This window comes from Uloborus diversus, chromosome 9 (assembly GCF_026930045.1).
Source record: "Uloborus diversus isolate 005 chromosome 9, Udiv.v.3.1, whole genome shotgun sequence".
NCBI classification, from domain to species: Eukaryota; Metazoa; Arthropoda; class Arachnida; order Araneae; family Uloboridae; genus Uloborus; species Uloborus diversus.
The window spans coordinates 10,487,541-10,510,909 of NC_072739.1; the positions used below are offsets into that span (position 1 = coordinate 10,487,541).

At 32.7% G+C, this 23,369-nt stretch overlaps 1 protein-coding gene across 2 annotated transcripts in view; it reads left to right on the forward strand.

Annotated features, from left to right (window-relative positions):
* LOC129229268 (elongation factor 1-beta-like) overlaps positions 1-23,369 on the forward strand; it is a 34,729-nt gene that overhangs the window by 4,010 nt on the left and 7,350 nt on the right. Inside the window, exons 2-6 of one of the 2 annotated variants that reach the window (XM_054863540.1) lie at positions 1,139-1,269; positions 6,054-6,128; positions 12,949-13,042; positions 15,724-15,824; positions 19,259-19,348. In XM_054863540.1, coding sequence (XP_054719515.1) covers positions 1,139-1,269; positions 6,054-6,128; positions 12,949-13,042; positions 15,724-15,824; positions 19,259-19,348 — 491 coding nt within the window. The remainder of the gene's footprint in view (positions 1-1,138; positions 1,270-6,053; positions 6,129-12,948; positions 13,043-15,723; positions 15,825-19,258; positions 19,349-23,369) is intronic. The other variant, XM_054863541.1, reaches the window with a different exon arrangement.

Below are 23,369 nucleotides of genomic sequence, written 5' to 3' on the forward strand. Positions count from 1 at the left end.
AAAAAGTCGCCAAGAGGGGGGTATATCAGATTTGTTCCCAAGAATCTCTCCTGCGTGAAACCGATACCAAGTGAACAAGTTTGAACAGATCTAAGATTGCCTTCAGGTTGCCAAACACAGGTTAGTTTCGCCAGGGATGCCATGCTTAAAAAATAAACGCCTCATTGGCGAGAAGAATATTTCAATTTTGTGCAAAAAATCAGATGTCCCCAAATGGGGGGGGGGGGGGGTAATCACATATGTACCCTGGATTCTGATAACATAAAGCGAATGATAACTTTACTTGTAATCACATTAAGCGGTGCCTACAGAGCCATTCCACCGTCACAAAATACGCTTAAATTTCATCAACGTTTCGTCATCTCTTAATTTTTTAATGAAACAGGGGTAAGCAATTTTTTTAATCTTGACATTTGATAAAAAGATACTCCTGACGAAATTATATTTTTATTGAACAATTTTGTTATTTAAAATAAAATTTATTTACATGCGTCATGTGTGGGACATCCGAAGTCAACCTCTGGTAACTTGCTCATGAATAAGCTAACATTTTTGCTCTATTAATGCAGCAATGACGAAACAAATTGTAGCTTTTGACAGCTATGGTTTCAACGTAAAGGAAACATCTCATTAGTTTAGAAATAATTATTTAAACCATTGAAAAAAATATGTATATGCCCATTCCATTGAAAGTGGTCTTTTTGTCCCGCACCTGACAGTTCCCATATTTCATAAAAAAAGAAATAATTTTCGAAGTAAGTTTTCGCTTAAGAAGTCACACATGCGTTTGATTTCTTAAGCAAAAAAAGTATGTTCATCATCCTTTTAAATTATTATTTTTCATAAAATGTATGAAGCGTCACGTGCGGGACAAAATTACCGTTTTCCTTGGAATAGCCCTTACCTCTTTTCCGATAATTGCCCAAATATTATTTGCATCCTAAGTAATGCATTAAGCTTGAATTATTAAATACATCTCTCACTGTTCAATAAAACAGTGAGAGATTTAGTTTCTTTATGTCCTATAAAAAAAATTTAATTCACTCTTACCTCAACCATTCATGGTTTTTGTTTTTTGTCATATTTTTGTAGCAGTTGATCATTAATAATTTCAATAATCTTTTGATTTCAATTAAAGGTCTCCTTGTGCCTCTTTTACATGAAACTGTTTGGTTTGATGCAAACAGATATAATGAAGCTGAGAGACAGTTCTATGCAGCAAGATCAAAATCTGGAAGTGGAACATCCTCCGTTCAGCAACAAGTTTCAGTGAGTGTTATATGCATGTTTGAAGTTTTGTTTCGTTGATCTTTGGTGTTCATATTGCATGGTGATTGAAAAGTTAAGATTTTGTCCTTAATTTCTATTGTAATCTTGATCTATTAGCTTTTAAATGCAAAATGTAATTTTGATAAGGTATGTTTAAGAATATTATTATTCTTCATGTTGGTACTCCAACAGGCTGCACATCTAGAAGGCGTCAACAGAGCTAAAATTAATCATGGAATTTGCAGCAACAAAGAGTTTTACCTCAAGAGTTTTGCCTCAAGCGAATGAAGCTGCTAACTCATTCTAGCGAATAACTTGAGAACTATCAACCAGAGATAACTCCTTGTTGAAACAAATTACCGAAAAATTTTAAGTTAACTCATTATTGCTGCAAACCCTTCAATTCTAGAACTCTCGAAAATGCAGGAAAATTCAAATAGTTCCATACCTGTATTTATGGCTAGGTTTGAAATAGAGCACGAAGTTGTGTGAAGGGCACTTAAAACTGGCAAATCCTGCACAGTTTAAAATGCAGTGTGGCAGGTTTGAGCAAGTTAAATCAGTTTATTATTATTTTTTTTAATTGTTGATTTAAATCAAAATTTTTAAAGATTTAAAAACAAAGAAAATTTTTATTTGTAAACCAAAGACAAAATTTACTAGAAATGCAGAAAATCTTTTCAAAGGATTGGGACCTAATGCTGTAGATTTAGCAGGGTGCTTATGGACTCCTGGGAAACTACTTGAGGGGGAGAAAAAAAAAGTTTCTAAGGTACTTGGAACTCCTTGGGTTTTTTAAATAGCCGCAAAGCCAGCTAGTCGAGCCGCCCTTGCAGATGGTATACACTATTAAAACAAGTTTGCATCTGTCTGTGTGTGTGTGTAACACGATCTTCTCCAGACTGTCAATGTCTATCAGGTCAGTATTAGTTCTGTTGGGTGCAGAACACCCAGGGGAAGCCATTCTGCCCTGTCTCACCCCTCTAAACCTTAAGGAGCCAGACGTCCAGTCCTGAGTACATCCAAGGGTTGAAGAAGCATTAAAACTCAATTGCCACCCGTCACAGGCAGCATTGAGTCACCTAGTGCGTTTATAGCGACTGATGTAAAATTGTATATGACAGCGAACCCGTGGGTGATAATGGGGATCTTGTAATCAATTGCTGCCAGAACCTGATTACTGAACAGGCCAACTAGGCCGTAGCCTAGTGCAGTGCTCCTCAACCTTTTTTACTTTGCGGCACACTTAAGAAATTTCTAGATTAACGGGGCACACTGAACTTAATTTCGCAATGGTAATATAGAAATGTTTTTATCATTCACTGAGAAAAAGACGGGGAAGGAGAGGAGGTGGACTTTTTTTATATGAATAAAACAATTAAAACAAACGCAGTGTATTTAAATCTATTTAGAAAGCAGAAATATTTCGAATGTATTGAGGTTGATAATGAACAACAAAACTATAGCTATTTACAGAAAATTATGCTTCATATGTTTCAAAGCATTTCTGTCAAACATGTCATTAAAGTGCACACTGCAGTTAAACGATTTATCAAATAATGTTTTAAGACAGAAGAAAGCAAGAAATTAAAACTAAGCACCTAATTTCCGTTTGACACTAATTTTTGACGTTTGATGTTCGGCTCTATGCGGGAAAGAGCTAACGAAATTCTTGATCCAGGCTCTTTAGAGATGATCTCTTACTGTTTTTTTTCTATAAGTGCGAGGGCTGAGAGGTTGAGTTTGCAAATATATGTGGTTGAAAATGGTAGCAACTCATCAATAGCAAGGCAAGAGATAGTGGGGTACTCATTTTTAACCAGCAACCAAAACTCGTCCAGAGGCACTTCGCTCAACTTAAGTTAAGAGTACGGTCGCTCTTGAGGTCCATAAATTCTTCTCGTGCCTTCAGAGAAAGGTCTTTAAGTGATGCATCCGCAGATGAAGAGAATGGATCGCGAGTCCAGTCGTACTGTTCCATGTTACGATTCTTGAAATAGTGCTTAAACGTGTCCTGAAGTATGACTAAATGTTCTGACACCCCATTCAGCAGCTTTTCTTCCATGCCATTTTCTTCACATACCATGTTGACGGTCCGTTTGAACATGTCCAATGAGCCACGAACTACTTCTTCTCTCCACAGCTGAATTTTTGATTTGAACCTGTTTGGACTTGTCCATACATGTAACCCCAATTCTCTCCTTGTACTACGATTTCCGATTCAATTTGTTAAGGTTTTCAAAAATGTCACCCATGTGCGCTAGTTTTGTCAGCCAATATTTGTCTTGCAACAAACTGGCGTACTGCATTTCGTTTTTTAAAATCAAAAACTCGTACCTCTTCCCTCAATTCAAAAATTTTTGACAGTAACTCACCACTTGAAATCCAGCGAATCTCTACATGAAAAAGTTGAACTGCCCCCATTTCCTTACTAAGTATAGAGAAAATTCGAGAATTACGCGGCATCAATTTTATGAAATTCACCACTTAGGCTAAAGTTGACTTCAGCTCATCTGGTAAGTCTTACCATGAGAGCTGCACGATGGAGGAAACAGAGCATGGTTTTAATTTCTATTTTACTAAGTCTTAGAACCGAGCTCTGAGAAACTACGATAAAAGGAAATTAATATCGGAACTCGAAAAGAGGAAAACGAAAGCTAAAGCTGGGGCTAAAATTCCTGGAGGAGGGAACGATACTCCCGTTTGCGAAAGATTTAGAAAAATTCTATATTATTAGTTGATTTCGTGTAAATTTAAATCCGTTTTCAAAAACAGAAAGTAATAGGATCACTTCAAACCCGAGGGTCTCCTGTTCCTATCACAGTTGTGACTTGCACAAGAAGATTAAAAGAGGTGGGGCAGTAAATTCCGCCTCTCCCCTTGTCGGGTATGTCTTATTGCACATAATCGAAAGGGTCAGTTGAGAAGTTACTTAACGATACAAACGCTATTCGGTTGTCACTTAAAAATAAAATACGTCAAGGCTCTTTCTTTTTCAATAATTACGAAAATACAGCGGCACACCGGGTTCATTATCGCGGCGCACCAGTGTGCCGCGGCACACCGGTTGCGAAGCCCTGGCCTAGTGCCCCCACTTTTTAGGGAATCCCAAAAGGCTAAAATTATTTTGATCCAATGGCAAAAATTTGTAAGGTTTGACTATAGGATGCCCTGAAAAAAATGCTTGGCCTAGAACTTCCCAATATCTTTATGGAGCCCTGATTGCTGCAGAAAGATAAGTTTGAAAATGAAACATACCTTGTTGTTTTGACATAATCTCAACAGTCAAGTGGGCAGAATACTCTTTCATTGGAGTTCCTTAACCAGGGGTGCTCCCTTCCGAAGGCCAAGTGCGCACCCCCTTCAATATCATAGACCCCCCCCCCAAAAGGGAGAAAAATACCCTTTAGCTCCCCCCCCCCCAGATGGGCACCACTGCTTTAACCTGTCACTCAAGTACTCAAAACTGAGCATTGCTTCTTTGCAGAAAAACATTAATTAGAATCCAATTCCCGACTATCTTCATTTTCAAAAGCTGGGAAATAAAACTTAAAATACCAAGTTTAGCTTTGATGTATCAACAGGGTTCGTACGCTCCTTCAAAACTCCTCCAATACTCCATCATTTAGGAAATTTTTTTGAAGGGCCCTTCAAACTCCTTCATTTTGATTTGAACTCCTTCAAAACTCCTTTTTTAGTTCAATGCTACATAATCTTCCTCTATGACATTAACTTGAACTACTTTGACCAACAACTAACTTTGTCACAAGGGCAATTTTGATGTAGTAATTTAGTGTACATATTTATTTTTTTCATAAAGATGTAGATGTGATTTACAAATTGATCATAGTTAAGTCATAATAGTGGAAGGTTAAAAATTTTATTAGATGACTAAGACATTTCATAAGTGAAGTAAAACATGCTTAAATGATGCTTGGCTATTTTTTCAAGTTTTATAATTATTGTTTTTCCCTCCACCACACTCTCAGCAGCAAAAGTCAGGTTGTCTAATTATTATTTAAATATTTAAAAATACATAAGTAGATGTACTATATTGAGTGATTTTGTTAAATTGTTTGGTAAATCATGATATTGTAAAATGGGTCATCCACAAGTGATGTCATGCCTTGAGGAGGAGACAGGTTCACAAAATTGTGACAAGGGGAAGAGAGAGGGTGACAAAAAGTGACATCACACAGTATTGTAACAATATGTTTATAAAAATATGACAAGTGACGAGGAGGGGTTTGATGAAGTGTGACACTTAGTGACAAAGGGGGGAAAGGGTCAAATATGTTGAAAAAAATTTTGATGTCATATAATGACAGCCCATTAGTACTCCTTCAAAATCTCATTTTACTCCTTCGAAAACTCCTTCAATTTATTTCTGAAATTGAGTACGAACCCTGATCTAGATCTGATCAAATAGTTAAAATGTTGAAAAGCAACAAGGGCTAAGACCTACGCTGCCTGTTTTTTCTGGTATTTGGTGCTTTTTTAACTTCAATGTTTTACTAATTTGTAATATTGTAATTCATGTGGATTTGTGTGTTTTTCTGTTTCTTTTTCTCTTGAGCTTTGTAACAATCCTTAAAAATTTAATGTGTTTTTGTTTTTTGCGAGTTTTGCTGTTGAAATGATTTTTTTAGCTTTTGAGTTTTTTAACAATTATTTCAAGTAACAATTTAATTACGACTGAAGTTGCTTTTGCTTAGTTAGACATTGATCTAATAAACTAAAATGTGTGTGCATGAATTAACTTCCCTGTCCCAATTTTTTGCTAGGGGATGACAAAGTCCTCACTAGCTTCTGAGATAGCACACGCTCGTGAGAAAATACAAAATTATCTGAAAAAGTCAGTGAGTACATGTTTTAGCTTCTGCTTGCTTAATCTTTTCTCTTTTTAACACTAGAAAGACGGAGGGGCCCGTGTCGCCCCTTTCGTAGTTCGTTGTTCAATAACTTGAACAATATCAAACCAAGCTTAATGGAACTTGCTGACTGTTCACTATATGACACTATTTTAATGCTTGTTTTATCATTTCATCATTCACCTCCTAGTACTGTAAATATTGATCCATATAACCTAGAAAGACGAGCCACAGTGGTCCCTAAGCTATTTTGCAATAAAAAAAGATTTTTTCCTTTCTCCTAATTGCATCAAAAAAAAAATAAAAAATCACTCTATTTTAATCTGTAACTTCCTCTTTATGCTGCCGGTAGAATATCCAAATGCTGTGAACAGCAGAGTTGCCAACTGCAATGCATTTTGCAGAGTTGCTCCGAAAAAATACCAAAACACCGTAGCTCTGCAAAAGGTATTTTGCTCTGTATTTCTTGGCCAAGCGGTTTTGTCATGACCTAGTGTTTAAAGATGTTTTTATTTTTATGCTAGTGCTTAAAATGATTATCAAAGCTCAAAAAAATAGATAATTTGTTTTAGTTTTTTATTGAATTTTATGCAAAACAGCTAGCTGCTCCTCAAAATTTCAAGATGATCCTCAAAATCACCACAGGTGCTCCTCAAATTATTTCTCCAAGGTTGGCAACCCGATTGCTCTTAAAAAGAGAAACTAATTCTACTTTTTGGCGAAGAAAGAAAGAAAATTTGAAAATAATTATGCACCAAGTTTTTGGTTAGTCGAAAAAAAAAAAAAAAAGAATTTGTTCCAAAGATGGGTAGGGACCATGCTGGCCCCTTCAGTCTTTCTAGGTATACTGAAAATTTCAGTCTTTCTAGTGTTAATATGAAACAGTTCTTTGTGAACTTAAATGGTAGAAATTAGAAAATAACCATGGTGAATTTATTTTTTTATATTAATGTGTAATGTCCAGTTTATTGTTCAAAGACTTTCGATATTGAGTACACAACTAATTTTATCATTCATGATTTTTTCACTAATTAATGAAATTTGGTGAATTTCATATTTCAGATTGAATGAATTCTATTTTACAACAACAGAGGAATATGTTATTCTGCTGTTATTGTATTGCCAAATGTAAAAGAAAATATCTTTCTATTTTTGCTTAGTATGCTTTTTATTGTCTACTATGTAGACAAATACTTAGTAACACAAAAAACCTATTACCAATGTTAAAAAATTGCTAATCATTTGAAACAATATCTTAAAATTATATCATCCTGTTTTTCCCATTCAAATGAAGGAATGCATATGATCGTTTCTTTGAGTGATCTTTTAGACAAATCCAGTGTTTTCATTTTAACTATTTATTGTTACAAGGAAATACATGAAATTTCTTATGTATTTTTCTTAACATTATAGTTCGTAGATGTAATTTTTTCTCTCATTTTTCAATATTTTCATTTTTTAACCTAGATGTTGCTTGTTTTTGAATTGAAGCTCTGAGTTTCTCAATAACCAATAAGATATACGATGAAAATGCTATATGGTTGTCAGTTTTTTAGCTTGTAAGGTAGCAGTTTAAAACTGAATTCAGAAATAAAACTACATATACAGTGAAGCACCGTTTAAGTTTCTCTTTTGTATGTTTTATCAGTTATACATTTTTTTTTAAATTGGTCCTTGCAGAGTCTGATACACATAAACCTATACCTATTATATGTTTTTTCATTTATACCCTTTTTTCATACAGTCCCTTCAAAAATGTATAAACGGTGCTTCACTGTATTTTTATGCCATTTGCTGCATGTATGCCTTGTTTTGTTTGGTATGGTTGAGAATGCCTATATTTTGTTTGTCTATGAAGAATAAAAGTTTACTACTCAATCAGTGACATATTTTTTCAATATTTATTGATGTCAGTGCAGTCAATTTGCAATAACTCAAATCCGGCAGGACTGAAGAAAAACCTCAACTTATCGGAAGTTCACCTTATTCAGCTGTTTCAGTTTCAAATTTGATCATTTTTATGATGCATTTATTGGATAATAAATTACTTAACTCCTAGAAAGCACAAGGTTGCCCATATATAAAATTTTAAGGGGGGCTTAAAAAAATTTCTCATGGTTTAGCAAAATATTTTCTCCATGGAAACCGATTTCAGTACAGATTACAGATATTAAAGTTTGACATTTTTAATAACTTATTCATTAATGACTGGAAAGAAATCTTTATACATTTTTTGCAAAGAAAAAAGCACTAAAAGCAAGGAAGTTCTCATTTCTAGGAAGAGGCTTGAGCCCCCCCCCCCCCCCCCCCCCCCCCCCCCGCCCTCCTATATTTGCACCCTTGAGAAAGCGTCCTGTAATCCAGGAAGCTAAAAAATGGAATTGGTCAGAGAAAATTATAAATTTAAGATGTTCCAGTGCTCTTTGAAAAATTTTACAAATAATATTTTTAATGAAAGCTAGTTTCTTGTCATTGGAAGGGTAGAGTGTTAGAAAAAAAATGATGAAGGCATGTTTGATAATTTTATAAGTAAAACTTTTAATTGTACAATAAAAATTATAGCCACAGCTGCCGTATGAAGATAGGATTTAATTATAAGAGGGAAGTATGTAAGGGATAAATGATAAAATCAATGTTGTTTTTACTATAATCTATTTGGGGAGTCACAAGAAAGCCCTATATAATGCATAAAATTAAACTTTGTTTTGAGATTTATCCATGCTTATTGTAATGTTCTGTGGACAAGGGCATATCCAGCTCAACGTGGAAGGGCCCAGGGGAGCCTCTTCCCTCCGAAAGGCTCCCCTGGCACTTCTCTCAAAAAGGTCACTATTACAACCCAAAATTTTCTTTATTCGGCAAATTTCTCTGTTTCGGCAAAATTGTCATCATTTGGCGACAATTTAGAGTTCTATTCCACAAATTGAAAGTTTCCGCCCTCAAAAAATGTAAAATCAAATAATTTTGTGAAAAATGAATTAATTTTGTGAAAAATCAAATAATTTTGCAAAAAAAATTTTTTTTTTTTTGTTACAACAAAAGTTTAGAATGTAGAGATGGCACAAACTGCATCAATTAAACTTAAAGTTGAGTGTTTTCCTCTTCTATGTCGAGAAAATCATTCTGGAGTGGTCTGATATTTGGCGGGGGGGGGGGGGGGACATCGCTCTCTCAAGTATCAATATTTATCTACCATTCTACATTATGTTAAATTATACTAGAAATATTTCGGTACAGTATTTAAAATAACTGTAACAGAAAAATAAATTCATAAAATAAAATTCAGAATAGGGTTCAGCATTTAACTTTTTGACCCAAGACACTCTTAAAAAGCACAGAATTTCGTTTAAAACTTATAAATTCCGTGATTTTAACAAAAATAAAAAGATATTTTAATTGTTTACCTCTTAACAAAGCGTAACAATCATCAAAAATTCTAAAAATCGGATTCCCGTAGCGGATGCAAAGAGATCACAATTCTCAAAGTGAAGGCATCAAAAGTATAAAAACAGCTTGTGAAAAAAATATTTTTGATAAAATTATTTTAAAATTACATTTTAGAGTCCTATGATAAACATTTCATTAATATCTGTGGACACAGTTGAAGCAAATAAATAAATAAATAAATAAATAAAATAAAATAAACCATCTATTCAGCATTTTAATTTTTGACTGAATAACAGAAAATGGAATTTTGCTTTAAAAACTTGAAATGAGAGTTCTAACAGAAATAAAAAGACTTTTCATTTATTTGCATCCTAATAAAGCGATGTTAGCTTGAAAAAAGAACAAAATATGATTCTCATATCGGATGTTAAAAGATTGCATATTTCAAAATGTAGACATCTAAAGAAAAAAGAAACGGTAATTAAAAGAGTTTATTAAAGTTAATCATCCTTGTTAGCATCGAAAAATCAAAACCCATATAATTTTCTCCCAAAATAACAATTAAACATCGCACCACACCCACCGTAAAAACGCAAATATTGACAAGCTGGTAAAATGATGGGAATATTTTCTAATCAAGTCATTATAAAGGTTCAACGCCAGACGCTAAGTGGTGATAATTTTGAAGTTGGTAACCCTATCTGAAGCGATCATATTTTTTTCCCCACCCTTACTATCCCTTTGCAGTTCTAAGTTCATTTCGCAGATATATATTATTATTGTTTATTAAATCATGAGAGGGGAGAAAAGTGCTTACCAATGCCTTTTCAGAAAAGCTTACAACAGGACCACTGCTAATTAGCTGTGATAAAACAAAGAACCATTATATTTATTTGGCAGTTAGAATTATTTATCGCTTGAAGGAGCATTACTTGAAGGAGCATCGCAAGAGTGCCGTTTTTTTTTCAAAATTAGCCGATTTTGAAAAAAAAATATCAATACATATTATATTAAATATTATATTAAATATCAATATTATATTAAATATTAAATATATTATATTAAATATCAATATATTATAATCTGATCCCTCTAATTCGACTTAAAAAAAGGTTCAAAAAACACAGAAGGTTTATACACAGAAATATGCGTTATTTTACTTTCAGATTTGCTCTTTCAATAAACAATTTGTGAAAGATCCGATCTTGTTTATCAGAATTTTGTGAAGGGTCCGTTTTGTTTGATCGGGATTTTGTGAAAGGTCCGTTTTGGTTGATCGGATTTTTGTGAAGGGTCCGTTTTGGTTGATCGGATTTTTGTGAAGGGTCCGTTAACGGACCCAAATATCCTCTGGCCAGACCCCTGGTAAAGTATGTAAAGTAACGTAGTTTTGATACAGCAAAACGTCCAGCCGGGGGTGGGGAGGAGAAATAAATGGGAGCAATCCCTAAATCAAATAAAAAAAGGAAAGAAAAAAAAAACAAGCTGTACCGGAAGATCTTAAAAAAAATAAAGACAAACATTGTTGCAATTAAAGATTCGATGCCACAGTATCGAATCAAAATCTGGGGTTTGACGTCACAGATAAGAGAAGAATGTTTCTTTCGACCGATTCAACTGACGCATGAATATTTGATGCAAGGCCGCCCATAAAAGGGGGCTTAACCCCTCTCCCCTTAGAAATTAGAACTTTCTTGCTTTTAGTACTTTTTTCTTTCCAAAAATGTAAAAACATTTCTCTAGCCATTGATGAATAATTTATCAAAAATGTCAAACTTTAATAACTCTAATCTAATGAAATCTGTGTCTATAGGGAAAATATCCTGCTAAACCATGGGGAGAATATCTGAGCCTCCCCCCCCCCCTTAAAATTTTGCATATAGGCACCCATGATTTGATGTACTGTTTTGCATTAAAAAAATTGTAGAAAAAAACTATTTCATGTTTTTTTTAAAAAAATTCTTCTGAAGAGGGATAAATGTTTTGATTATTACATAGTTGAATTTTAGAAAAGGGATTTTTATACGTTTTGAAGGATGGGTTAAGCAAAAAAAATGAAACCCAAAAAAAAAAGCAAAGCGCAAAATAAAGGTTTTTCCAAAAATTCATAAAAAATATAATAATTGGTCGATCTGCTTTAATGTTCATCTCTTCATGTTAGGAATTAAATTTGCTACATTTTAGTTAAAAAAAATATTTTTCTGGCGCAAATGATTCGGGTTCTGTGAGGTAAAAAGAGCTAAAAATTACATAAAACATTAAATAACTTTTTTCTAATTAAAATATCAACAATCGAAGCCCGAGGTGCACACCATTTGCAAAGGTTGCACCTTTATACCAAATTTCATATTTCTAGACCTTGCTTATTTCCCTGGATGCACGGCACAAACACACACACAAACATCTTGTGTTATTATTACGTATAGATTATTTTTATTTTGGATGGGGGCAGCTGCCCTCCTATGCCCACCTCTGGATATGCACATGTCTGTGGATTATTAAAATTAAGTGATTCAGTATTGGAATGTTTTAAAAATTAGTATTTTATTTTTTGACTTTTTTTTTCAGATAATATAAAATGTAAATACTATGCTAGCAGTTCACCTTATCTTGTAAAAGTTATGTTGATTGGAAAATTTTCAGTAATTTAAAAATAATAATAATCTGGTACAGTTTAATAACAGTGATCAGAAAACATTTACAGTGAAACCTGTGTAAGTTGACCACTTGCGATGCACTACTTTAGTGGTCAACTTAAACAGGTGGTCAACTTACAGAGGTTAATTTATAAGATAAGGGCTACTTCCGTGCCTGAAAAAAGTGGTCAACTTAAAAGGGTGGTCAACTTCATGGGTTTTATTGTAGCTAATACAAAACTTTGTAATATGTTTTGCTAAACTGTAACATGCTGTCAAACTTCATTTAAATTAGTGTAGGTAAAAAGAATTTTAAATTGTTACATTTTTACTATCATATTTTTAGCATATTGTCTAGATTTTTAGAGTTACACGTGTCAAACTTAGTTTTGACCAAATGAAATGTTATGAATAATGAATGTTTCATTACTTGTTCTCTTATAATTATTAATAAGCAAAATATCCAATGTGTTGTGTGAAAACTTTTAATGCACAAGTGGACTGCTCGAGACAAAATTTATCAAAGCAAATCGCCATTGGATGTTTAAAAAATTTAGAAAGCTGATATTAAGTAGGGAAAGTAGTATATAAACGTGAGAAATTTTTATTTTAATTTCTATTTTTTAATGTTATGTATTACAAAATATTCTTTGAAATGAGTGTTTTTTTTTTTATTTTGCTAATTTTATTTTGCAAAAAAGGAGAAGTTTCTTTAATAATTGATATGTTTTACATTTTATTTGATAATTTATGAGATTTTTGAAATATATTTACTTATTTTCAAGGGTGATACTGGTATATCAGAAGTAGAAAGAACAGCATCAGATGTGTATGATCGTCTTAAGCTGTTAGAAAAAGAACGTTCAGAAGTTAAAAAAGGTTGGTACATATTTTGCTTTTTGCCTTCAATTCTCACATTTCTTGCAAATAAATCTTAAGTTTCCTGTCTGGAAAAAATTTCAAGAAAATTGTATTTCAACGCTGATTTCTGAATTTCAAAGAAAATTGAGTTTTGGTTCCTTACGAAATCATTAAACATTAAGTATTGACATTTCAAGTAGTATGTTTAAGGAGACTATTCTTGTAAACTATAAAGGTCAACTGTGAAGAATTAATAAAAAGAGGGAAAAATTGCTTCATAAACATGTTCTAGATTTTAAATAATTTAGTTTAAAAGGTTGTAAAATACTATACATTCTGGAATCTGTTAAGGAAAAATTAGGTTACGGTACTCTTCACAAAATAGTTAGTCTTATAAATGGACTTGTCAAAAAAAAAAACATTCACTATTTTCCATTTTAAAATGGACTTTCACAAAAACTAAATGCTTCTGTAAACCAAACTTCTTGAACTTCAGAATTAACTTTTCATATATCTCATTAAAGAGGGAGTGTTGGGGGCAGAAAATTTTACACATTTTAGCTAGTTCTTCTCTATTTTTTTTTTTACATATTTCAGTACTTTTCTGTTAAGGAAATGCCTGTGCCTACACTTGGCGATTTTTTAATTTCTTTTTGGTGATTCTCATTTGTTTATCCGTTATTGCCAACAAAAAATTTCATAGTTATCAACATTCAACAACTTCAGTTTCTAAATTGTAAGGTTGTCACATGTAGATATTGCCAATCACTTTAAGCAACTGTGTCCCCAAAACCAAGTAACACACCTTTAGTGAAAAAGTACCCACATTTCAGAATCAAACTGTATTTTGTTATATGAAACTGGCTCATTTTAACTTACCAAGTGATTCTACTGCTTGCATACTTGCCAACTGTACTGTTTTTAACGGGAGACTCCCGTTTTTTGCTTCTATCTTTCAATTTCCCGTTTTTTATTATTTTCTCCCGTTTTTGCAGTTTTTTCAGTCAATCATGAAAAATTTTCACTTTCTTCTCAATAGATGGCGCCCTTTTCTAGTCTACCAATGTCAGGGAGTAAGAATTTTTCCAATTAATAACTCGTTTAGTAAAAATTAATTTTTTGGAAGCTTTCCACATTGCATGCTCAACGAAGCACGCGCTTTGCCGAAAATTGCAGCAGATTTCAATCTTTTTGCATCTTAAAAATACAGTAAAACCCCTCTTAACGTACACCCCTCAAAGGCGGACACCTCTCTTATGCGGACAGTTTTTAATTCCTCGGTTCCAAGGCAAACAACATTATTAAACCCCTGTCCTGCGGACAAAAAATGTTGTCCCGTTAGTGTCCGCATTAGAGGGATTTCACTGTATTTCAATTATTTTGAAAGTTTGAAGTTATTTTACCATGGGCTATACCTACTAATTTTATATTGTATTTTCAATATATATTGATTTTTTTTTTTTCTTAATTTTGTAATTAAATTTTTGTAGCTACTTTTTTGGTAGAGACTGGAGAATGTACAAAACTTTAAGCTAATTAACTCCTCATTATTTAGTTTTTCCTTTGCAGTATATTTTACTTGCTACTACCAATTTGCTTACATCTGCGAAAAATCCCCATTTCACTTTAAATTTAGTATTTATGTTATTAAAAAGCATAATTTAATAATTTTGTTGTGAAGATATGTTGCTGGAGAATCAGCTATATATCTCTAGTGGAATCTCCTGTTTTTTTTTCCTTCGAAGGTTGACAAGTTATGTGCTTGGATGAAATCACTAATTTTATTTTTCCATTATTTTCAATCGGGGGGTAAAAATTTAGAAATGCAAGTCACTGGTCCAATGGACCAGTAATTACTAAATGTCACTGGTCTGCACAACACTTTTAGCGGTCCATTCCTCTCTTCCTGGTTTTAAATAATGAAAAATTTAGGGTAAAATTAACATGACATTGGAGTCGGCTAACTGTTATTTGACTGTTAATCGACCTGTCCGTGTCACGGGGAATGGGAGGACACAAAAAGTATCTTTCTATTCACGAATAGTGATTGAGGAATCAATTTAACAGAATCTTATGTGTTGCTGTTTCAAGATGCCTGCAATAGGGTGGCAAAGATTTGTCTGTTGCAAAAATTTCTTTCACGCCCTTTTTTGCAAAGAAAACCTTAACATTGTAATTAAAAGTTCAGACTTTCTCTCAAAAGATTCAAAAAATGATAACAATTAAAATTTCTGAAAGGAAAACAGGAATAAAATTTCACTGCTCACATGGACCACTAAAATTTATATTCTGTTGGTCCAATGGACGTTTTTGTGGTCCTGGACCAGTGGACCACTGTTATTTTCAAGCCCTGTTTTCAGTCCTTCATTTATTTAAATATAAAAATGTAAATCCAGTTGCATCCAAATTGATTCAAGCCCACACCATCTATAAAAATTAGCCCAAATTTTTATTTTTTATTAATTTGGTTAATAAAAAGTTCGGCCAATAAAACTGATTTTCATTGCTTTTTCTATAATGTTCACTATCTTGTCAGGTACAAAATTAATTTTTAGCATTTTTAAGGAAGATATAAAAGTGGGAAAACATTATTATTGTAATATTTAAATTAGAATTATTGAAGATCAAAATGTTTAGCTTTTAGAGTGTATAATATAACTTAAAACATTTCAATTCAATTGAACATTTTTATTTTCTAGAACTTGCAACTCTCTCGTCAAAGTTTAATGAAATATGCACCAAACTTGTCAATCTTGAATCAGTTCTGCAGAAAGCAAACTTACTTCCAGCTACATCACAGGTAATTTTTTTTTTTTTTTCATTTTTTTTTTTTTTTTTTATTTATTATATTTTTTTCCCTCGATAGTGACATCTATCAAGCTTGAATGGCACTGGATGAAATTAATAATAAATATTTTATGCTATGAATTGTTCAAAATAGATATATTCTGTTATGGATGCCCCTTGACTTCCTTATTCGTTACATTATGTACACATCATTATTAAAAGTCTAGAAAGTCGCCCGTCAAGGTATGACCGGTGAAAATTGCTTACATTTAAACAAAGCCATTGCCTGTTTGATATTTTGATAGTTGAAGTTGTAACCCTAACTCCAGTGGATGAACCCTAAACTCTAGTAGGTAGCGTTCATGGTTGACCACTTTTTCGTTTCTTCATTCCCCTGAAATGACAGTCTTACCAGTAAAACGGTTAAGTTGCCGGATCGAGTTCAGCTTGTCACGATAAAGCCTTTCCCTGCATATTAAACATTACCAAAACATATTATCAAATTATCATGCTGTGGCACGAGTTTCATTGTTGAAACATGCAGGTTACTCAATCATTGGCTATTATTTATATGATGATTATGTTGAAATTTAAAAACATTTCATTTTGAAATATTTCAGTTTATTTAGTCCACTCGGTTGATAGGGAGAAAAAATGTTGGGCAAATTTTTTTTTTTTTTTTTTTTTTTTTTTTTTTTCAATTTGAACCTATTTGTGCCAAAGAAAAAAGTTTTCCAACAGGATTGACTCCAGAAGAGATTTTGGGAATCAACCCCCCCCCCCCCTAAAGAAAACTAATTAGGTTTTGTGTGGGGGGGGGGGGTCCAAAATATTTCAGAAATGACTGAATTTAGAAAAAAAATCTCATATGCAAAGTTTAAAGAAGGTTAAATTTCCTACATTTTTCATCGTTACAACTTTTCTGTAGCATCAATGTCAAGCGCCTTACAACTTCTTAAAAGTGGACTTTTTTCAAATCCTACTATTAGTTCACAGCTCTCCCTATATATACAGTGAAACTGCTATAAGCGACCACCTCCATTAACGACCAATTTTCCAAAGCACTGATTTTTTTTCCCCTATCTGATCAATGTTAAAAGTCTTCTAGCCAACCCTAGTCAATCCTCTATAAACGACCACCAATCGACCCTTCTTCCGAAAGTTTTCTTGCATACTTTTTCCCTCAAAAAAAATCCACATCCCAAACTGGTCAGTCGACCCTTTTATTTCTTTTTTTGAGCAATCACGATTGCTTATTGCTTTCATTTGACTGTTTTTGAGGTCCTTTGATTTTTCCCACCGCCACCCCTCTACACTCATCACCGTGGACAAGCTGCTCCTCACGCTGCTGCTCCTATAGCAAAAAGCCGTCTCCAGGTTGCATCCATGTCCTACACACACGAGCATATATACACAACTACACACACACAAACACACATACATACCCTATACACACAAACACACATATTCCCACACACACACACACTCGTGATTGCGAAAAACATAATTTGAATTCAAGATGTCAAAATTCAAATTAATTTTTTTTTATTATTATTACTGTTTCAGAATTCGCCGCGGGCAAATTTCATAGGCTTCCCGGGACACTTTTGGCCCATGGATCATAGGCTGTGCATTTCTCTCTACAAACGAAAAAAAAACTGCTAAAAATGCATTTATCTGCAACATCATTGCCCTGATTTTAAAATTATTTAATTGCATACAATGATTTTTTAAAAGGGTAATTCTGAGAGTGTGTTGCCAAGTGGTGTGAAATGTTCATTTGACTACTTAAGATGAATTGAACAATATCTTTAAGAGAAAATAAGTTGATACCAAAGATGGCTTTTACAAAGTCAGATTGGATACAAATTAGCAAAATGCGAAAAATTGCACTTTTTTTTCCACAACAAATCTGTGATGTGTGACCACAATGTTTTTGAATATAAATTTCTGCTGATAAATGTTTTTGGTAATACCTACAGTTCTAATGATCGGTATGTAATTAAATTTTGTATTTCAAATGATTTGAGCGTAGTAAATTTATGTTGCAAAAACAATAGAGAATTTTAATCAGAAGTTAAAAATTAATGCTCATTTTGTTTATCAGGATTAAAATTTTGTCAAATTTTAGTACTTTGTTTACAGTAGGGTTCATAATTTTTTTTTAATCAAAAAAGTCGGTTTTTTTTTTATTTAAATCAGATTTTTTTTCATTTTTTTTAAATCTTCAAAAATTTGTGGGTTTTAATTACTTTAAATTTATTAACATATGTTTCATACTATGGATGATTAAGCAACTTTTTAGCTATTTTCATTTCATGGCAATAGCTATATTTTAATAATAGTTTAAAACAACCAGTTTTAACACAAATAAGTTATTCAAATAAAAATTAAAGGTTACCCCACTCCCCTCTAACTACAACCACCAATCCTTCAACTATAATTCTAGGAAACAGTAGTACTGCTATTTCCTATAATTATAATTTTCATACTTTTTAGAAAAGAAGATTCTTAAAAATTTGGCAGTTTTCTATGTTTATCTGCTTAGAGTCGATAAAAGTTCTGAAATTGATTCAATTTGGATGAAGAAAGGGGGGGGGGAAACCTTGATAATAAAGCAATCTGAACTAATGAATTCATTCAGCTTACTTTTAAAAATAGGAAAATTACTTTAAAAATTAAAAACTAATTTTTTAAAGATTTATCAATATGTTATGATAAGATTTGATTTTTACGCTTTGCTAAAAGATAAGGTTTCCATCATTTACATTTTTAGTGTAAAATAATATATTGAAAATTACTTTTCTTGACTATAACATATTTGTCATTTTGTATGAGAAAAACTGCAAATTTTTATTTTGTTCTGAACAACTAATTTTGGAGTAAAAGCAATATTGAAAGAGTTTGAAAACCTGTTAAACACACAGAAAGAGGAATCAATGTAGTTTTGCCAGCTGGTGTTAAGATTGTATAATGCAGTATTGTTAAATTTAGAGCCACACAATTCTAAAAATGCAAAATTAATTTATAAAAATAAAGTCGACTGATTTTGATCAATGTTTTTTTTTAATCATTTGATTTAAAAAAAAACATTGCTCAGCTGATTTAAATCCATGATTTTTTTTTTTTAAATCACTTTATTTAAATCATGATTTAAATCAATGAACCCTGATTTACAGCTATAAAAATAATTATGTAAACTGTTTTTAAACTTTTGAGAGAGGCATTGGTTAATAAATCTTTAGTTAAAAAATTAACTTGAAAGAAATTTGTAAACATTGTAGACAAAGATTTTCAAATTGAATGGTATTGCAAACCCACCTCACATTTTTGACAAAAGGGTGATTAAATATTTCAAATAAACTATTTTTAATTTTATATTTGTTTATAAATGTGGTTTTAAAGCTTAAGTTTCTGTGAAAATCATAAAATTTTCTTGATATATAGGGAGACAAGAAATCTGTTCCAATTGTCCAGAATGGTCCAGCTGCTAAGGAAGACGATGATGATGATATTGATTTATTTGGTTCAGATGAGGTATGCCTACATTTTAAGATTTTTTTTATAACAACTTACAGACAAAAATATTGATAAGTAAGAGAATTATTGAAAATCTATTTCTGTTTCTAGACGAAAAGCTTTTGAAAAGTTATATGCATAAACAAACATCAAATATTCATAATAAAAAGAAAAAAGGGGCCATTCATTAATTACGTAAGGGTCCCGAGGAGGAGGGGGGTTGGAAAAATTGCTACATATCCTTACATTGGGGGGAGGGCAGGGTCGAACCCATTCTTATGTAATATTTTCGAAGTTGATATTTTACATTAGAAATCGTGATATTTTGCATTAGAAATCGCACGGACTAGTGGTTTGACAGGGATTATATTTCATCTGCGTTTGGAAGGTAAACAATTATTAAGATGAGCTGTTTTTTTATTTGTTTTACAAAGAATTAATAGTGTTACATATAAGTAAAGAATCTCACTTTGTATGGCATGTTTTATTTTTAATTAGTATCGCATCATACACAAAAAATTTTTGAAAAAACATTCATTCTAGATTCTAACTTTTTAGTAAATATTTCTTTATACAAAAGGTTTAATTTTTAATAGTGAATTTAATTTTGATTTCAAGTATGTAAGATTCGTTATTTTATTATTTTGAAAAAGGAAATGGAATCTTGAGTAAGAATAGGGGGGAGGGGGTTGAAAAATCTTACATACCCTCACGTGGGGGGGGGGTCAAAAATTGCCAAAAACATCCTTACGTAATTAATGAATGAGCCCTAAGTAAAAAAAGACATTTCCCAAAGTCTCCCTTAGTAATTCGTGATTGTTTTTTGTTGAAAGTCATTATGTTAAGATGTGTTCTGTAAGAAAAAAACCTTGGTTATGAAGTATTAGAGAAGAGACTTCAGCGAGTCTGCGAATAGTGCAATAATGAAACAAGTTTAGATAGGTAGCAATCCAAATAGCATCTTGAGACATTTTTTTCACCAAAAAATATCTGCCCTTGTCAACCAGTTATCGAGATATAAAATCTTAAAAACTGTCGAAATTTACAGAAAAACTCCCAAGAGAGAAATCGATCATGAAATTTCACCAACTGCATCTATCTACAAATTGGGTGAAAGATGTCTATCACTACTAATTGAAACTCACTAAATTTGATGTCTTTTTTTAAAATTTGACTTCATATTTTGGTAATGGGGCATTAGGGTAATTTATGTATCCAGAAACATGTTTTACAAAGCTCTCTAGATTGCCTTTTTTTTTTTCATTTTTACACTAACTTGTGGTTTTCTGGTAAGGATCGGCACTAATGTTGATGCTTTAAAAAAAAAAAAAAGGAATTTGATTGGAAAAAACAAAAGAGCTTGTAAAAAATGATGTCTAGATGTGAAATTGTGGTTGTGAAAGTAAATTTTTTAGTGGAAGACACTAACGGCTGTTTATTTTGAAAGATGGCCCAGTTCCAATTATAATTAAAGGGAGGTTTTTAATAAAAGCTTTGAAGACCCTTAAGTTCTTAATTATCGCATTTATAGTGTTGCGATATTGTGGGAACTGCCTTTTAGGTTGCAAACAGTGAGAGAAAGTTTACTATTTACTATTATTGCTATTAAACATATTTTCAATACCAATTTACAAGAAGCAACATGCGAGAAGAGTAATGTTGTCAGATTCGAAAAGACATTCTTTTAAATACGAAGTGAGTGGATTGGCACTAGTGTCGCCACACCTTCCTATTTTTTGAAAAAAAAGAAAAATATTTAGATATATTACCGTATATACTCGTGTACAAGTCGATCTCACGTATAAGTCGACCCCCCCCCCCCCCCCCCCCCCCCCACACCTTCAGAGAAAATATCAGAAAAAATTTGAAACCCGAGTATAGGTCGATTCCCAACTTCTTCCGAAAGAAAATGGAAAAATATTTTCAAAAAAGTTCAAACATATAAAACATATTTATTTACAAAAGAAAAAACAGCAAAATATATAAATCTATCAATCCTTCAAACTCGGATTACGAGTCAGATACGCAGTAAAGTTCGCGGAAATCCTAATCCGTCATATAGTATGCGTCATCATCATAAACATCGTCCGCGGCACCGTCGAAATGTCGGAATCTAACTCTGTGTCGCAAAGTGTTGCCACTAACAAAGCAAAAAAGTATTGTTCACGTATTTGAAATTACAGAGGGCGTGATTGTTCACAAAATATTTTTTGATACATTGATTGAAAATAAATATTTAAAAAATAATGAAAGAGAAATGTAAAATTTTCATACCTCTGTGTGGAAAGTTTTCCGCGTCAACAAACGTGTTTTCGTATTTTCAATTACGATTTCTCTTAATTGTTGATTTTATTCTTAATGAATATAAAAAAAATTTCTTGTTTTGTGAACATTTTTTAGGCTTGTTTTATTATTATTTTTTATCAAATCCGTTTAATTTGTCACACGATAAACTTTGCGCCTCATACCTGTAACCGCACGTCACCGTTTCGCGTTGTGTTTTGATCTCAAAAAAATTTCGGAAATTTTTACTCGCGCATAAGTCGATCCCCCCATCTCGAGCCTTATTTTTTGGACAAAATTTCTCGACTTATACGCGAGTATATACGGTATTTAAATTTTTGTACTTAGTGAGTAGCTTGGCAATAGTGCCGCCACACATTTAATGGGCATAGAAACAGCTTTATATATGAAATACACCGCCAGCTCAGTCAATTCCAGCTAAGGACTGCAGTTTCGTGCTTATTAGCACTCATCAGCCCGGTATAGGAAGTGAATGAGCTGGAGGTGGAAAACCTCTTAAGGAAGCCAAGAGTGCCAAGTGTAACTTAAAATTATTTTCAACAGTTAAGAGTTAGTACACTGGGGTCTCCATACATTGAAATTGGAAATCGCTCCCCCCCCCCAAAAAAAAAAAAGATATACAGAGCAAATCTTAGTTTTGTCTCAATTACCCCTGACATATAAAAATTAAAGCAAATATTTTTATGCTGAACTCTATTTCTAATCGTACATGAAAATTCAGAATAAAAAATGAACTTATAAGAAAAAAAGAATAGAGTGCTAGAAACTTTTTAAAAAACAATAACCTAAGCAGTGGTTACATTGATTGGGGTTGTATTCTTTCTGCTATATACAACCTATGAATGTCTTGCTGAACAGCCAGTTTTGTGAAGAGTTAGAAAAAAAAGGTTCCTATTTATTCAGCCCATTAAAAACTTCATCAGAAACAATATTCTCTGAAGTTCAGGACACAGTTTCAAATGCCTTTTGCTCTTCGTTGGCTAAGAAATGTTTACAGATCGCACATCAAGGTATGACGGGTGAAAATTGCTTCTACATTTGAACGAAGCCATTGCCTGTTTGGTGATCGTTTCATAGTTGAAATTGTAACCTTAACTTCAGTGGATTAACCTAAACTCCAGTAGATAGTGTTCATTGTTGACCACTTTTTCGTTTCTTCTTTCTCCTAAAATGACAGTCTTACCAGTAAAACAGTTAAGTTACCGGATCGAGTTCAGCCTCATCAAAATAAAGTGTTTCCCTGCGTGTCAAACATTGCAAAAAAAATAAAAAAAATATTATGCTGTGGAGCGAGTTTCCTTGTTGATGACATCAGGAGCATTACTTGATCATTTGCTATTTTATATATGAAGAATTGCACTAAAACAAAGCAGATTTTGGGGTGAGGAACAATCATCAGACTAACAGCTTAGTTTAAAAGGTTTTTCAAAAGGGTGTGTTCATACCGAAAGTTGAAAAGGACTTGACAAATTTGAATTCCAGAACAATAAAACCACTTGTTTGTCCATTCCTCAATCCCAGTTGGCTTGTGGGGGGGGGGGGGTTGCAGTGACCTTAAATTCAATTTTCGTGACACAAACAGTCTGAAGTAGATTAAAATCTCCCAATATATATTGAAAAATACTTGGATACATTGACTTTTTTGACAAAGAGAAACAGTTTGTCTATGAAATGAACATGGAGAATTGCTTCAAGTTTGATGTACAGAAAATTTCAATATATGGAGGTTTGACTG